The sequence below is a fragment of the Topomyia yanbarensis genome, chromosome 3, assembly GCF_030247195.1.
Source record: "Topomyia yanbarensis strain Yona2022 chromosome 3, ASM3024719v1, whole genome shotgun sequence".
Lineage (NCBI taxonomy): Eukaryota > Metazoa > Arthropoda > Insecta > Diptera > Culicidae > Topomyia > Topomyia yanbarensis.
In genome coordinates, this window is record NC_080672.1 from 257,211,426 (window position 1) to 257,230,731 (window position 19,306).

General features: G+C 41.5%; 2 protein-coding genes across 2 annotated transcripts in view; both read left to right on the plus strand.

Moving 5' to 3' along the window:
- The window catches only part of LOC131688858 (uncharacterized), a 708,198-nt gene that overhangs the window by 39,750 nt on the left and 649,142 nt on the right, over window positions 1-19,306 (plus strand). The gene's annotated exons all lie outside the window — the stretch shown is intronic.
- On the plus strand, window positions 14,820-15,194 carry LOC131687883 (uncharacterized). The gene has a single exon (XM_058971973.1). The coding sequence runs from the start codon at window positions 14,820-14,822 to the stop codon at window positions 15,192-15,194; it is 375 nt and encodes a 124-aa protein (XP_058827956.1).

Consider the following 19,306-nt stretch of genomic DNA (forward strand, 5'->3'; position numbering starts at 1 on the left):
AACAGCAGCTGATGGACCTTTCATTTAAAATCAAGTTTGTCAAAATCGGTTCAGAAAATTCCGAGAAACCGATGTGGACAAATCAAAAAATTTTGTTTTGTAACCATACTCTTCAACTCGTAATCCGGAACAAGCTGTCGGTTGAAAATGAAATTCAATAGCAACCTGTGGGAATATTATACCTTTCATTTGAATCTTAGTTTGTAAAAATCGGTTCAGTCATCTCCGAGAAACCGATGTGGACATTTTGTTAACAAATCCGCACGTACACACATATACATACACACAGATATTTTGCGATCTCGGCGAACTGAGTCGAATGTTATATAAGACTCGGCCCTCCGGGCCTTGGTTGGAAAGTCGGTTTTTGGAGCAATTGCATAACCTTTCTATATGAGAAAGGCAAAAGAGTAATATTTAATTAGCTTAATCAGCATGAGTTCAATGTTATCTTCATGTGATTATATTTTGAAATGTTGGTGGAATGGGTTTGAAAGTGGAGGGAATTGGGGGTTAGTAGAGTGGGAGTGGAGGATGCGTCAGAAATCCTTCATCTTATTTCGGTATACGGGGTGGATGAAGGAAATGCGGGCGTGCGGGTGGTCCAAGGGGAGGGCTGTGATTAAGGAGGGTGGTGTAAGGGCAAGGCGAGGGGGGGGGGAAGGGTGGCTACACAATACTCAACTGAATATTTTTCCTTCCATTTGAGACTTGGTTTGAGAAAATCGGTTCAGTCATCATCGAAGAACCGATGTGATTTTAATTGTGGAATATGCCCGGAATTCCGGACTTCCGGAATCGTCGATAGTGGACAATATATTCAAAGAATGTTTGATTGGCAATCAGTGATCTATATCTGCGATTAGAAGTAATTTGGTGACCATTTCAATAGTTTTTAGCCTCTGAGGTATTACGATTGTACCGATTTATATGGGAAATTCCAGTGTATCCTTACTAACACCCCTGTAACTCCGGAAGCAAGAGTCAGAACCGAATGAAATTCAGCAACAGTCAATGGTATTACTGTATCTTTCATTTGAAATCAAATTTGTAAAAATCGGTAGAGAATTCGTAGAGCTTAGGAACTTGGCGGGTTCCCCGGGGGCGTCATGAACCGTTATGGGTGGCCAATGTGGTCAAAGCTGCTTTAATTGATCATTAGTGATCTAGACCCGCAAACTAGAGTAATGTTACATCAATTTTAATATGTTTTACATCATTTTAACATCATGGTGGTACCAGTTTATATGGGAATTTGCTGTGTGACCGCACTCTTCAACCCGTAACTCCGGAACCGGAAGTCGGATCGACTAAAAATTCAATAGCAGCTTATGGGAGCGTTATACCTTTCAGATGAAACTAAGTTTGCGAAAATCGGTTCAGCCATTTCTGAGAAAATTGTGTGAGTTTAAATGACACACACACATACCCACCCATACATACACACACAGACATTTGCCGATCTCGACGAACTGAATCGAATGGTGTATGACACTCGGCCCTCCGGGCCTCGATTAAAAAGTCAATTTTTACAGTGATTGCATAGCCTTTCTTTGTATGAGAAAGGCAAAAAGACCTGACGGTCAAGAGCGTAGCCTTCGAGACACTCATTGAAAAGTCGCTATGCCAGGAAGCATGATTGAGTGCAGGAACCTGAACGAGATAACAACAGGAGATGATCTGAGAAATGCGCTGAAAGAACAATGTAATCTGAGAGATACACCATGGTAATCGGGATGAGAAAGGCGTACGGCGGTACGCAGACGGCTTCGATGCGGCTTTCCAGAACCATAGCTAATAAACTGATGGATAAAGACTGAATCAAGGTTTAGTGGTTTGTGTGTTCACTGAACCGGCAACCGACAACTGAAATGAAATACGATGTTGTAATTATTGCGGAGCCATATCGAAACCCTACCGAAAAACAATAATGGGTGCAATTCATGTGCTGCTCAAATACCCCGTATAGGAGGTGGCCTTAAACCCATGCGAATGTTTCGTGATTGCCAAAATTAATGGGATCTTTATATGTAGTTGCTACGCACCCCCGATGGACGGTAGAGCAGTTCATTTAGCTGCTAGATGAGCCTAGCTGACCGGACGAAGACCGGTAGTGATCGGAGAGGATTTCAATGCTTAGGCAGTGTAGTGAGGAAGCAAACAAAACAACACAAGAGGGTATAGCCTGTTGGAAGCTTTAGCCAAGCTAGTTGTCATGCTATGCAATGAGAGCACCAGTTCAACTTTCCACAGAAATGTACACGAATCCATCATCGGCGATAACTTTTGCGACGCGTCATTAGAGGCAAACACGAACAGGAGAGTTTGCGACGACTACACGTATGGTGACCACCTGGAAATCCGGTACAGTTTTGGTCAATGATACTAAGCGTCAATACAGAGGGCGAGAGCCCACGAGCGAAGTGGAAGGTGATGTCATTTAGCAACGATGTCTTTGTGGAAGCACTTCAGGCAGCGAGCAAATCCTCTGACATGAATGGGGAGAAAGTTAACAGAAACGCTAGTAGGAGCATGTGGCACCACAATGCCAAGCCAAGCAACAGACGGCGCCCAGCGTGCTGGTGGAGCTCGGAGCCCTCCGAGCAAGCTGCCTTAGAGCAGTAGATACGCCCAGAAATTTTGCACCGAAACGTACAGAGAGGAGCGTATTATAGCCGCAAGGGCATTGAAACGTGAGATATAGTAAAGCAACTCGATTTACTTTAAAGAGTAGTGCCAGGGTGCTGACGCCAAACTTTTGAAATGTGCTTTGATAAACACGTGGTTATCGTAGAAAGGTTCATTCTTGAGTACGATCCAATCATATGTTCGAGGAACTCGTCGCATTGGCAAAGGGTTTAAAGGTGATGAAGGTGCCCAGATCAGATGGAATCCCCAACATCAACATGGAATACCGTCAGCAGAGTAGTGACACTAAGTTTGTCGGAACTTCAGCGAAAAAGGGCGAACAATCGAATCCTCCAGATCGGTTATTGTGCCGATGGGCTACGCAGCGAGAATTTGCCAGAAAGCTGGCTCAACGTATATAGAGGGGGGCAACGGACACAAAGAAAGCGGGGAGCTACTGACTACTGCACTAATCCGGTCGACGAGCGGAGAACCGGGCAGCAAGTTAGCGAACGCGAACTGGTAGATTCAAGTCGGTGAAAAATTGCACGAGGGTTTCTGTGAAGAGATGAGAGTCAAGTTTTTCGCTGTCTTCGAATTGGATCACAGGAGCCAAAGAGCTTTAGGAAAGAATAGGTGCAAGAGCACAAGTAATACCCAACGGTGGTCCCGGTAGGAAGAGTTACGGATACGGAGATAAAAGACGTTAAGGCATAGTCGGTAGGCTTGCTGGGGAAAAAACTGCTGCAAGAATCCGAAAATACTACGGCCAAGTCGGTAGTGGTCTCTCAAAGATTTCCCCTCGGTAAAATGACATACATATTTGTTTATTTATTCATTCATTAAAATAATTCATCTGACAAAAAATAGTCTTAATGAATAGCCGGAGTCAAGTCATAAAAGTGCAGAGGGCTCACCAACCACCAAACAGATCCAAACGCCGTACGATAAAATCTTGGTTGAAGCAAGCCAGTTGAGCGTAGAGGTCGTTGCGAAGGGCGGAAGTGAATAAGGAATAGAATCTGCGGAGAGTCGATTTAGGGGTTGATCACCTTCGCCACAAATCCTACTTGATCAATTTTTCTGCGCCGCTCTAATGGGTCGATGGCGATCAGGTCTAGGTAGGGTGGTAGATCCGAATGGGTCCTCCAAGGAAGGTATCGTAGAGCGAATCGAACAAATCCTTTATGAACACGTTCAGTACGAAGATTCCAAAAATGCTGATGAGGACACCAAATCAGACTAGCATTTTCGAATAGTGGGCGAACCAACGAACAGTATAATGCCTTCAAGCAGTGTGGATCCTTGAAGTTCCGGCCGATTTTGGAAATAAAACCGAGTTGTTGAGTTGCTTTCGAGATTAAAGTTGAGCGATGCAGATTGAAGGTTAGCTTTGCATTCAACAAGACGCTAAGGTCGCTGATGTGATTAACTCTATTGAGGCTTTGCCCCTCGATCTAGTAATCGTGAAGTATCGGATTGACCATGCGGTGGAAAATTATAATCCGACATTTAGCTATGCTAATGATACGCCAATTTCTACGACACCAGCCGACGAATGTATACAAAAGCTCTTGAAGCCGAACGCAGTCATCGATATTGCGAACTAAAAGATACAACTTCAAGTCATCAGCGTAAACCATCGTTGAAGAACAACACAAACGGTAATGGCCCCATGTTGCTGCCCTGTGAGACCCCAGATTTGTTCGTAAACTGAAAAGGGACACGAGAGCCAAGCTGCATACGTAGGGTTCTATCACGTAAGTAAGAACTCAGCCATTAAATAAATTTGCGGGAACACATTCATACATACATTCACACAGAAATTAGCCGTACTCGACGAACTGAATCGAATGGTGCTCCCCGGGCCTCGATAAAAAGCCAATTTTCAGAGCAATTGCCACACTTTTCTATGAAATGAAAAAAAAACAAAGTCACTTAACAAAAAAAACATTGTGAGCGACTTCCGGGACTATTACATACGGTTTAAGTTCTTTTATGTTTTTGTGCTTCATACAAGATGAAAAGTAGCAAGATTTGTTGTAAGTTACAACTTGTAACTGTATATAGCAGCGACGGTTGTGATAAACCGAAATACCATCGTTAAAACAAGTCTAGATAGCAAAGCTCGTTCGCATATTTAGTCAAACATTTTTTCCTTTGAAACCCCGCAGGCTTGTTAGTCAAAGTTTTTTCCTGCACGCGCACCCCACCCTCGCTAGCTTTATACAAATAACCCAAACAGAACGAATCTTATGGGCTACAAACGCATCCTCTTATGTTCTGTAACACACGAAAATATCGAACGGGTCCCATTTTGAAGCAGTGTCGCATATATACTGACGGAAAACACGAACACGTTCGCAAAAGCGAGCGTTTGACCCCACTCAACTCTTATTCTAACCTTGAGAGGCTTTGATGTCGTGATACCCATGAAGGAAAAATCTCAAGATGAAACGAGAATAACCCGAAGGCAACGCAACAACATGGCAAGGATGCGACAGACGGTCAACAAGAAAGACTATTTTTGACGTTTTGCCGTAGTTACTGCAAGCAAATAAAAACATTGATTTTTTTTCGGGAATGCTTGTTTTAGTGTCGCTGTTGTTAAACATCTCTAATGACATTTTCGTTTTTGACAGTACACAAAACCGATGTAGTCGGAGCTACACGCATTCAAACTTGGCTGGCCTACACCGGTGTAGCTCCAAATATAAACGAAAACGTTATTAGTTTTTACCTTCCATGGCAGGAGACCATCCAAAAAGGTCCATGTCAACAGAAATAACCACCAGCCACACAGTAAGACATGCTACGATCGGAATCAGCCCTAGGATGTTCCCTTGTGGGTAAGTAAACCGAAGGAAATCTGGTGTGATTAGCTGATATGTGGTCCAATATGGTCACACATGAGCGAACACGACTTTTGTGGGTCAAAGAGCAGTAAATGGAGCAGGCTGAACCTATTACAGGTTATTTATGGCTAAATTAGTTTCCAGGCAGAAACAATCCAGATTACGCATGGATCCTTAGTGACCCAGTCTAGAATGAAATTTTACATTATCCTGGTGGCGATTCTTCTAGCACGCCAAAGAAAATATTCGGCTTTTATTTGTACCTGTCAGTTGCACGCACGCCACATGTGAACAAGCCTCCGATGGCAGTTTTGGATATATGTATATCCCGATAGATTTTGTTTCAAGCGATAAACGATTTTTCTTTAACGAGAAATAAAAACCTCGAATGTGCATTTCGTAGCAATGGTGCTCACTCCCACGATCTGATTAGTTGGCTGTGACAGATTTTACGGTCTGTTTTCATTAATAACATGCCATGTTTTGTTTGTCAAGTCTTGTTGATGTAAAATGTGGTTCGGTAAAAAGATACCAGAAAAAGATGAAGATAAAAATCGTGTTTTTTGCGAAGGCAAAGAAAACAAAAAAATCGTTTCCGGGAGACCCTTTTGTCTTGTTGTTGAGCTCGTAAATTGAATTTCGCTTATTTCCAACACAGCCAGTTTTCTTCCCACTAACGCAATTTGCGGGAATTTTGTAGGGTGTCAATAGATGGAAGGAAGGTTGTCCAGAAAAACAGACTAAGCATCGAAATAATAAGAAGCTTGGCTTGCTGCCTTGAGAAAATCCAATCTTGCTGCAGCTTGTGTCAGTAACTGCCTTCCGGTCGCAGAAATTTGTAATCCAAACTGTCGTCGCGGTAGGCGAGATGTCCTAAATTGAAGAAACAAGGATTGGTGAGTTTTAAATTAATTTCCTGAGGTCGGATTGCTTCCGTCCACCGGCTACGGGATGAACGGTTCGGGGCATCAGGTGGCATGGAACGGTAATTGATTTACACCCGATGTAAAATAAAATATACAAAAAAGTCGTGCTATATTGCAAAACCGTGAAATAATAATCTGAGTTATTCCGAGAAACCACACAAAAACAAAACGGTTCAGGCGAAATAAATTTAATGGAATGCCGTTCAATTTGGTTATCACTAATTGTTTTATGGTTTTGTCAATCAAAATGTAAAAATATGATAAACAGCAAGTTTTCGCTAGGTTTTTCGTAATAGTACTTAGGGGTCGTACCGGCAATTTTGCAGAGGGAAAGGTTATAAGACAAAATTTCTCTATTCTAACGCTTGACAATATTTTTAGCACCATTTTTGAAATTGAAAATGTTTTGATGCATTATACCGGGTTTTGATGCATTATTCCGGGTAGGGTGTAATTCTAAAATCTAAAATCAAACGGTGTATCGTTTTTGCGTCACTATTTTGAACGCTAATAACTTTGTTACTTATAGACGGAATTCCGTCTTTTTACTAAATAAATTGCAATATTTTGTATTTCAATGGCACGCTAATAATAGATCATGAAAAACGTGAAAACTCCCATACATAAGTCAATCTATTCCGTCAATAGAGAGCTCCTAAGTGACTCAATTAGATACGGAAGGTTATTTATGGAGGTACCGGATATTCGTTTGTATCAGTCGTTGCTCGCTTTTCGTACTAACAACACCTGGATAATAATGTCCGGAGGGTAGGACACGGTAGTGTTGGCATAATTTATTTTTGTACTCGTGTGCGCGTTATTGTGGTTAAGAAGATGCCAAATGTTTTTGGTTTATATAAACGTAGGGTAATGAGCCTACTGGCACACATGTTTTCGGATATACGTGATGCGTTTAGGCCTTAAGGCACCTGGCATGTTTCTGTATGTCTAAAGCATGGAAAAATTTAATTGAGTTTGCGTCTAATGAAATACGGGGGTGAATTGAAGATGTTGGTGGGTGGGTGGTTAGTTTATGTTAGAGTAGATTCAGAATTGTTTTTTGTGTTACTATGTTTTAATTTGTCGCACGGTTCTACTGTATCGATTTTTGTGCGCTATATTCGGCAAATTTAAGACTAAGAGAAACGTAAACAATGAAAATGAAAGACGGATAGGTATTCTAGAGCGAATCAGTTATAAATTCAGTACGAGAAACTAGGACTAGGCAGGCTGATATGGACATGATCGAAAGGAAATTTGAAGAATCCTTTGCCTTCTGCTGGTAGGAGTTGGGTATTCTACTTAAGTCGTTCCTTCGGTTCGCACATTAGCAGTACTCGTTCAGCAAGAATCGCTTGAGAGTTGCAGCAGATGGACGAAGACTTTAAGCTGCAGGAGGAAATCGCGCAAGAGAAACTGAAGCAACTAGAAAGGAAAAGCTGTACATTTCGAAGAAGTACGAGTTACTCCACCAACATGCAGATAACGATGAGAAGCTGAGTCTCCGTAGCAGTAATAGACAACCATCACCACACAGAGTTGAGAACTGGGTCAAATAGCAGATACAGATTGACAGCGCCAACTTGGACATCAACAAAAAGACGACCGAATCCGCTGATCTTGTCTACCACTGGTTGATTTAACAACCAATTTCACATCCATTCCATTGGCAAAAGCAAAAATTTCGAAAGTTGTTTCTAAACAATCGACAAAATAACCAGAAATCAACGCTGCAAGTGTTGTTCCCTGTCAGGCCATTCCTAAATCTCCTAAAGTCGTGTTAAACGCCCCTTGTTTCAATACGACTGCCGAGACAATTTTCGACGGCCCCGTTGTTTCACCTGTTAGCATTGAAAGCATTCTGAACCTGTTTGAAATATCGTCTCTACAGAACTAACGTCTTACTAAGACGAAAACCTGAAGATTCTTAAAGTTGCCTCATCAACACTTGAGGAGTGGTGAAGCAAACTAAAGTAGAAGGATCTTGATGTTATTTTGGAGAATAAAAACGAAGATATCAAACACCACGAACAAAGCCTACTGACACGCGTGAAGCAACTGGAAGATCATCGCAGCAAGGAGCAGGCAACTGCAGAAACAACAAGAAGAACACGCGAACCAGAAAAGTAAATTAGAACGACTACGAAAATCGGAGCAGCAACTGACTATTCAGCAGGAAGCAGCACAGCGGGCACAAAAGCCTGTAATCAGTCAACCAGTGGGCGATTGGTACATGAAGGAGTTGCAAAACCGGCTACAATCCTGTGAGGAGTCGTCAGCAGCCATCAACAAAACTAAGGTTAAAAGTAACACTTCGTCGTAACATAGTTATCCCTCAGCAAGCCCCTATGAAGTTACATCCTCAAACGATGTAATTAACGATAACCGATCACGTTTAGCACACCAAGAATCACACCCCGTTGTGGATAGTCCTCTGGGAGGACGTACTCGAACTATACTCTCTTAGACGCCGTCATCAATTGCTCTTTCGGTAGTGCGCCCAGCAGAACCGTGTTGCGGTTTCGATTTATGCCCCGCTACTGTGGTAATATCATCTCTGGTGGCACCGTGTCATAACGTCCGAAGGATGGTGCGTCATAACGTTCGGGACATTATGACGCATAACGGTGCGTCATAGATTCCGAAAATGTGTGTCATAAAATCCAGGACCTCATGACGCACATCCGTTTTCGGATGTTATGGCTCATCTGTTGTGCGTCATAATGTCCCGGACGTTTTCGGATTTTATGTCGCAATGAACGTCTTGGACACTGTGACGCACTCATATTAAGACGCAGAGGAACTGTGTTATAACGTCGCAGGTAATAACATCCCACAACAGTCAGCATCATCGAAGCCATGTTCCACCAAGTGATGATTCGAGAAGCCAATCGCAGCACTCAATTGCTCTACTGGAGAGACTCGCCAGATAAAACGTTGGAAACGACGGTTACTGATGTAGCCGTATTTGGTGCAACATGTTCGCCTGTCCATTCGCAGTACAGGTATACCTCGATAGTACGTACCCTCGTTAGTACGTACCCTCGATAGTACGTACATTTTACCTCGAGGTAAAATGTACGCACGTACATTTTACCTCGATAGTACGTACACCTACCGAAAAAAAATTGTTTTTGTTTGATTTTGTAAACTTCAACAAAATGTGACACTTTTTATAGCAGTTTTACGGGTTTCATGTTATTTCTGCATACTGCATACTAAACATAGGTTTTTGTCAAGAGTTTTATGCTACTCAGAGTAATTCTGCAAACTCCAGCAAAGTATTCCAAAGTTTAAGTAAACCACAAATGTATCATGAAAATTTATCAATTTATCAAAATTTTAAAAGCTTTAAGGACGTCCTTCAAGTATCTTGAAAGTCTTATAAATTTCGGGAGCTTGATAAACTTACAAGGAGGTCCTTAAAACTTTAGACAATTTGTACGAAGTTCTGATCATACATAGCTTTTTTGTCAAACTTCAGAGAATCCCAATTATTGTTAAGGTTGGCACTTCGAAGGTTGTATACAATTTAGGAAATTATTTCAAACTTCAGAGAATTTTTGTGCGCTCAAACAATTTCTATAAACAATGTTGTTCACGCACATTTTACAAAACTCGGGGTAATTCTGCGAACCTAAAAAAATCCTTCAACCTTGAATGAAATCTTTAGAATATCTGGAAAGTTTACGAAGCTTCAAGAATATATTAAAGAATTCTGGAAGATCTTTCAAACATCAAGGAGTGTCTGCAAGTTTTACAAACTCACAGTTAACTTCAATGAAGTAAATCTAACAAAATTAAGAAAGTCTGACCGAAAGCTTTTGCATAGTTTTATGTATGGTATGTTCCTAAAGTATCAGAGAAGTATTACTATCTTCTAGATAACCTGTAAAATTTAAAGAATTTTTCCGAACATCAAACAAGATTTTAGCAACTTTGTGGGTAATAAAAATAATAAAAAAAAAAATTTGCTAATTGATTTTCAAATAGTATGTACATAAAATGTGAGTGCGTCGTTACACAATGTTTTGAATGGAATGGATGAGATTCGGATCAAGCACGCCGATCGGCTTCGATGGAGGCTCGTATGACTCACAGATAAAGACAAAAAAGCAGCGTTTTTTCTCTACACCTCTTTTGTGAATCCTGTGCTAGTGATTAAAAAAAGTATTCAAAATATTGGCGTGGTTCAAGGGTTAAGGTGTGACACGGAAGAATGGTTTATATAAGCTCATATGTTGTCATAATTTATATTTGTAATCAAATCGTCTTTGTAAATATATTTAAATATACATTTTTCGACCAAAAATATAAGGAATAGAAAACAATATGTAATCCTTTTCGGAGAAGCATTGTTAATGACATAGCACGCAAAGAAATGCTACCAAATCCACAGAATTTATCAGAAACTCTCGAAGAACCTGCAATATTCAGAGGCGTCTTATTGCTTTCAGTCTTAATTACAAATTCGGAATATTTTAAACGAACTTCAAAAAAATCGTTCATGCGTCAAGAAACTATACGAGTCCAAGAAAATACGAGTCCAAGAAAATGCTTTGTACATTTTCAACCGTTCTGGTTGTAGGAAACCATTTTTCTTAATTTAAAGACTAATATGGGGATTAATTTAGTAATAAATATTATTTTTGTAAATTTTTATGCAATATTAAACATAAAAAGTAATATTTTGAAATTTATTTTTGTAATTCGATAGTACGTACGTTTCGATAGTACGTACACTAAACGAAGCGAAGGTGTACGTACTATCGAGGTATACCTGTACCTTAAAAACCTTAACGGAACTCAAAACGAAAGGAGCTATCCTAAGGCAGCTATAGCAATTCGTACCAAACACTACGTCGATGAACACCTCGATAATGTCGATACAGTAGACGAGGCGTTAACAAAAGCGTTGGAAGTAGAAGAAGTACATCCGCAACTGGATTTTGAATGATCAAACGGTGTTGCTGAGAATCAGGACCGTTAGCCCTGCGACAGCGGAAAGCTTCGTGATCGAAAAGGAAAATTGCATCGAATGACAGCTAGGAATGGTATGGATACCGGAACAGGACGTATTCTCATTCTCATTGAATATTCGAGTGGACAACATGAAGCTGCTGACTAGAGGAGTGGTCCCTATGAAAAATCAATTGCTGGGTATAGTGATGAACATTTACAATCCAAACGGTTTTTTGCTGTGCTCGTTGTTCATTGAAAGATAATTAACCAAGATGTTTGGCGATCAAGCGTGGGTCGGAACGACCCCATTCTAGACAAACTCTTTGGGCGCCTTACTGCATTAGATAGAAATGGTCCCGGTTCCTCGCTGGTACTTCAAAAAATACCATCCGGATAGCCTAAATTGGTTGGAACTGGACAAAAGTCAATACCAGTGGTGAGTAAGCATACTCTGCGGTGGCCTACTTCTGTTTGATGAAACGCGAAAATGTACGGTGTGAATTGGTGGTATCCAAAGCAAAGGTCGCTCTTCTACAACCACCTTCAATTTCACGTCTCGAACTCCAAGCAGCTACTATAGGATCCCGTTTGCAGAAAAATTTCGTTGACGGCCACTCTCTCTCTCTCTCTCTCTCTCTCTCTCTCTCTCTTAATGTCACGGGTGGTTTTCTGGATAGTTTCCAAAACCACACTCCAGCGGATCTTCGCCGGTGTAGACCGTATGTTGCTTTTCGAGTGAACAAGATTCTGACGCTATCGAAAGCAGTGGAATGGAGATATGTCCTATCACGAATGAACGTTGCAGATGAAGCCATGAAACGAGGAAAAAGGGCCATAATTCGAGCCAAAAGCCCAGTTTTATGTAAGCCATAGGTTTCTATACGACCATTAAGAACAACGGCAACAAGATTGCGTCGAGGAACTGCGCCCAGCTGTTGCGCTTTGTCATTTCGTGACGAAACCAGTGGCACAGCCCTTTTCAAAATGGAGTACACTTTTACTAACTACTGCGTACGTCCATCGTCACATCGGTCGCAAATTGCACCGTGAGCAGAAACCATGTGCAGTTTGTTCAAAGTGCGCCGAATTGCAGAGGGCAGAGTTCTAGTTCGATTACTTGCGAAACAATGTAGCTGGTGTCATGTCTACAAGGCTGTTCCGGTAGCTCCCATGATAGCACCCCTTCCATGTGCATGATTGTCTCCTTTCGTGCGTCCATTCACTTTCACGGGCGTAGATTATTTCGGCCCGTTTCTTATTAAGATTGGACGCCGTTCTGCGAAACGGTGAATAGCACTCTTTACCTGCTTAACGATCCACGCAGTACATTTAAAAATTTTCATTTGGTGCAATTCCCGTTAAACGCAAATTGGATGAGGAGTCTCTATTCACACTATTATCAGAGGCGGAGCATATGGTAAATTCCTGACCTCTGACATTCGTTCCACTGGAAAATGTAGATAAGGACCTTTAACCTCCAACCATTTCCTGATGCTGAGTTCTAGGGGCGTACAACAACCAGTGAAGAAATTAGTAGGAGCGGAAGCTGCGATAAGACGTAGCTGGAACAAGATTTAGCATACACAGGTTGGATTTTGGCATCGTTGAGTCACAGAATACATGTCCACGATTTCGAGGAGGACAAAGTGGTTTCATGATGTTAAACCAATCAACGAAGGTGATGTGGTGTTGGTAGTAGCTCGTAGATGACGGTATTCGTAATCATTGGCTTCGGTGGCGCGTATTGAAAGCTTATCCAGGTAAGGATGGCAGAGTACGTCGAGTGGATATCACTGGTGGTTTCAGGAAGAATTCGACCAGAAATTGTTTTGGTAAAAAGAAATTTGCGTTTTCCTACTTCAACAAGCTAATATTCTAGAAGTGATCAACAAGGTGATCAGTTTATTTTGTTCTTTGTAACACTTTAACCAAGTAAAAGACAATTAAATTTAGTAACAAACGTAATTTAGAATTTGTGCTAATAACCAGCAAAGTATAGTTCTACTAGGGTTGTGGTACCGGTAATACCGGTAACGAAAATCCGCGAATCCCGACGGGCTCGTTGTTGTTCATCTATGGGACGTTGTGTCCCGTTTCTTGCTCGTCGCGATTCTATAGAATATTACTAACGTAGAGTTAAAACTTGACGAGAATCAAAATACCATCGTCTCCAGAAATCTCTCCGGTGATAACTGAAGTGAAATTACACACTCATCAGTAGAATGACGCAGTATAAGTTAACAGTGGCTACACTAGACGTAGAAAACGCCTTCAACAGTGCAAGTTCGGCTACAATGATTCGCTGCATATGCTGAGAGTTCCCGAGTACCTCTGTAGGATTCTGAGGAGCTACTTTCAGAAACGGCAAACCGACCTACGAAACTGATGCTGGAAAAAGAAGTGTAACCGAAACAGCGGGCGTTTCACAGGGTTCAATACTCTACCCAACTCTTTGGAATACTATGTACAGCGAAGTGCTTAAGCTGAGCCTCCCCAGGACCATAAAGATTGTCGGTTTTGCGGACGACGCACAGTGGCGGCTCTTCAAACAAAAGTCGGACAAAACCTCAAATGTTACCTAATTTGGCTGAAAATCACAATTTAAGCTAATTTTGAGGTGCTGAGCTCATTTTTGATGCCAAAAGTCATAAAATATTAAATGCATTTTTCCATACAGTGTCATTGAACCTTTCTTATAACTATGATCCCGTTTTCATGGTAGATTTTCCGTTACTGTTCACCAATGTCAGCAATCTCATAAAAAATGAAGAACACTACTTTAAATCCATTGTATAATGTGTTGGTTTACTGTAGATTGTCTAACTATTTTACACAAAACACCATGTGTCTCCATATCAGCAACAAAACTTCAAAATCGCCTTAAACCTTTTTGCGCACCTAGGCGCAGAACGAGACCATGCTAGAGGTAATTCACGAAAAGTAGAGGTAATTTCACGTAGAATGTATACTATGTGACCGTTCCGAAATGATTCCGAAATTTGTACAGAATACATTAGTGAAAAAAGTATTTTGGATCTGACCACCTTAAACATATTTAAACTAAAAAGTCATAGTTCCAAGCAAATTTACCAAATGTATTTTACTCATTAACAAAGTTCTTTCGTTCCTCTACACAATGAAACTAGTTGTGCTAAAATCGGACCAAAATCAAAAGAGCAACATGCATTTGAAATGAACAGAGCAATGGTGGTTTCGGAAATGAAAATCATTAAAAAATCCGGACTTTGGTACGTTTCGTGTTCTTATCCAATCATCATAAAATTTTGAATATATATCATTCAATACATGAGAAATTTAGGAAAAATATAAAATATCAATATTTCAAAAATAAATTTTTGAGGTTTTGGCCAGCCTCCGGCCACTGTGCGACGTGGTGCTCCAAGTGATCGGCGAATCACTAGAGGAAGTAGAAGTACTCGCAACGGAGATGATAGATGTTGTGGACGATTGGATGCGTGAAAAGAAGCTGACGTTAGCACACCACAAAACTGAGATGCTGTTGATAAGCAACCACAAGGTTGTGCAGCAGGGTTCGGTCGGAGAGTGTATCATAAACTCAAAGCGAGAAGTTAGACAACTAGTAGTAATCTCGTCACTAATTCGGACCACGCCCAACAATTGGGCGGTCAACAGCAGTAAAAAGCGACTACTGGCAGGACCTGCATGGGTGACAGCACTGCAGACGAAGTGTAATACATCTCGGCTGAACAGCACGTTCAGGCTGATGGCCATACGCGTGTTTAGCGCGTATCGAACTGTCTCGTCAGAGGCAGCCTACGTGATCCCGATCAGAAACACATAACAAAAAGATTTCATAATTATATCTAGCGTTGTTACTTGTTATAATTTTCTGTTATTTTAACTATTAAAGAGACGTAACATATACAGTATATTACATTAATTGCGTTCTGTTTTAAACTTGTAACTTCATTCTGATCGGGATACCATACCATGTAACGATTCCCATAAACCTTCTATTCGAAGAAGATAGCGAGTGTTATAGGGATCGATGCACAAGAGGAGTACGTAAACAAGCCCGAACTGATGCCTCAAACAAAAGGCAACTTCAGTGGGATAACACAGTAAACAGTAGATGGACACATCGACTAAGTCCATGCCTGTCGGTGTGGATGAACAGAGCGCATGGTGAAGTGAATTTCCACATGACACAGTTCTTGTATGAGCATGGCTGTTTCAAGAATAAAGTTCTGCCACGCGAGATCGCCGCACTGCATCGCATGCAGTGATGCAGAGGAATCGCCTGAGCACGTGGTCTTTGAATGCCCGCGATTCGAGCAAGAGCAAAACGAAATGAGAACCATTGTCGATGAGGACGTTAACATGAACCATATTGTCCAAAAAGTGAGCGTGGACAAAGAAGAATGGGATGCGATGAATAGAACAGTTATTCAGATCATGCCAGCGTTGCAACGAAGATGGTACCGATGAACCGAAAGTTACACTTCAACCGAAGTCGCCGGACCGACCTTGGCACTCGACAAGTCAGTTTGCTGAAGAGAGAGAAGGTAGACCAGCAGGCACGACCGGTAAAGGCTAAATCTACCTCTGGGGACTAGACTGAGCACACGCATCGTCGACGATAGATCGTCTGGGCACAAGAGAACCGGAAGTCATCCTTCCCCGGAATCGCAGGACTGACCTTCGCACTTAACCGATCAGCATCGAGATAACGGTTTCGAGAGGACTTTCGACGTCAGGAAATTTCTCTGTCGGGGTAGGCTAGGCCCACCGCCGAGGATTAGCTCGAGTAGATCGTGAAGTAGCATCGACAAAATGTCGTCGGTGCGCCTGTCAACTGGAAATCAACCCTCTACCCAGAATCCCAGGACCGACCTAGGCATATGCCCGGGTAGCATCGGTTTCGGAAAATCTTCCGATGAACCCTTCGTCGGAGTAGGAAAGATCCACCATCGGGGACTATTCTGAGCAGTCCGTAGCGAATCGCCGGCTTGAATCGTCGGGGCACCAGTGAACCGGACGCAATCCTTCACCCAGAATCGCCAGACAGTCATCGGCATTCTGTCGGACTGTTTTGAAGCAAGAATAACGCGTCCATCGGCGGTTGCGGGAGTCATTCGTTCGTCGGGGAACTTTCCGTTTAGGCTAGCTCCACCACCGAACACGACAAACCAGCAGTATAGGGTCAGTGAACCGGAAGCCACCCTCCAACCGGAATTGCTGGTTCGACCACGGTATCCAACTGGCCAAAGTAGAGAAGAGCGCATGAGTAATATTATACCGTGCAGGACTGATATGGCGGTTATGACACCAGCGAATTAGCACGACCAACTAGACCTGGAATCCAATGAAGTGCATGAGCACAGCTTCCCCCCGAAGTAGTCATTTCTAATGGAATCCGGGGGATCAGGCAAATGTCGGACTCCTTGGTGGAGGTTTGAGGAGTAGGGTTCAAGGTTATCTTTTCTGTCCAGAGTCCCTCGCTCCGGCACACAATGGACGAAATCGGCAGTGTGGTCTAACTATTGAACGTGCGCTGGATCAGCGTAAGAGTTTTACCACGAAGTAAAAAAACATAGACAACTGGACCCCATTGTCGATCATTGAAGCAAGTCCTTGCTGTTATGACCTTAGGCCATTATGTAATTGGGCCACCATGGAATTGCTGATGCTGTTCTTCTTGCCACAGGAACAGTTCCCTTGTTACACCATTTGTTTCGAGAACAAATTTTTATCTGCTAGAAACCGTGAGCAGCCTTGTAAAATTCAAGCCCTGGATTCATTTGAAATGGGTTTTCGCATAAATTTTATCATCTATCAAGATACATCTATCAAATTTCTTCAGCACCAGTTCGTGTTGTTTGGGGCTACTGTTAGGTTGTTTATTTGCTCGGTGACATTTATGCCTCCTCGAAGACGGATTTGCCGCACAGTTCAGTGTTCAGTTTTTTCGCCATAATGGCATAGATTTTTAGCGAATAAACCAAAAATCAATTGTCCTAAGTGACTTCCTTGTGTGAAACCTATAAGCATTTCAACTGAGATTGCCCGAGTTATTCTAACCCTTCAAAGGCTGCATTAATATATTAGATTTTAATCAATTATGGTATTGGACTTGGACTTGTGCTAGTTGGTCCCTGATTTCGTTTTCTGCGGTTATTCTGAAAATACTAGCTCTAATATGAATGCTGGGACAATGTTGGTCAGAAAAAATGCCCCATGACATCAAATAGTGATTCTATTTGTGTAATCAGTGAAAGTAAATTCATTGAGATGTTGAAATTTCCTATTGACAATGGTGCATGTATTTGATGTTTTGCCGAGGCAAAATAAATAAACAAAAAAGCGCAACAAAATGAGAACAAAATTTGATATCCTAAATATCAACTATAAGCCAAAATTAAATTAACATTTAAGTAAAGTGTTATTTCCTTTTTCTGTAAATGCTTTCTGAGTTTGTATTGCGAACAGACCTGCTATAGTGACTCTTCATAATGCCCATTGTATTCTGATCGATTGCGTAAAATTGGGCTTGACTATCTGGAAAACAAAAACATTCACTATGTGTTGTTTATGTTAACAAAATCAACAGCGAAATGGGCTCCCTGACGATTAGTAGAAAAAAAAAGAATTACTAGCATTCAAGGATGATTTGATTCGTCTAACTGTTCGTATACCTCTAAATACGAATCGTGTTAAGAAATAAACTGCCAAAATTCGACATTTTTTGTCAGAAAGATGTGCCCTCCTTTGATAGCTGGCTAAAGCCGCCTGTTAGATATTGTAGGTGATGCCGAAACAGGAAATCGAGCGAGATGGGGGAGAATGTGGCGAGAAAACTGTAACAACTTTACCCCTCGATATCAAGAGCCACCGTGCTGAAATTTAGGCTGTCAGACGAACGACTAGGTAGAATAAGATAAAACTCAACATGTCAGTAGATATGTTAACTAATCGTTCGGTAGAGGTGTTATTGAAATATTCAGTTGAAATACTATGCGATAATTACAGTTAAATAATAAATCTATCTAAAAATACAGTTCCTGAGCTAGGAGTTCACCCTGTTTGCGAGCATTTGAATTGAATTAGGAGACTGAATGTGGGTAAGCGTTAAAAGTATTGTCCATGATTGTTTATTATAATAAATTTATAATTTCCAGCTTTGATCTATTGCATCTTAATTGGTGTTTTGCTACAGGACCCCTTAAATTATTACCGCTCGCTAGCAAACGTAGACCTGCGGAAGCAAGGAAAATAACACCACGTTGGATGGAAAGGGCGCATTGTAGTGGTAAAGAGATCTTCCAAATTTCACCATCCCCGAAAAAAATCAACTTAATAAGATTGAAGTTTTGCAACTTACACCTTCTCCAAATTTTCGCCAGCACTGCTAACCCATATCAAAAAAAGGAACGATAATAACGAATACGAGGAGCTGATGTAATGGCCATCGGCATTTCCGGCTGCTGTGTGTTTCGAAACTGCTATCCTGTTTCTCATCCGCAAACTTGAAAAGTTGGAAATAAGCTGCTTGACTTGTGCTCCACGGTAGTGTATTTCAATTTAACGTTCTGACATCCTGAGTCGGGAAGGAAAAAAAAATATGAGCAGGGGCTGTTTCTTTTAAAGATCATTCGACGAATGCAACTAAAGGAAGGAAACTTTCCCATGCAGAATATTCCTCAACTATGAAATTGGGAAACCATGTCAACTATGCTGCTCTACTCGGAAGAGCTGGGACTTTTTGTTGCCTGGCGATGTTTGAAAACTTTGACGTGCAAGACTGGGAGATAAATTGCGTTTCACGTTCAATTTCGCCGTAAAGCGTTCCGCTGGTTCCGGAAGTTTTCCCAGCTTAGAACGAGCGAGATGGTTGTCGAGCAAGGAATGCTTGTTCAGGAGAGTGATAATATTTATGGCCGAGTAATGGATGTT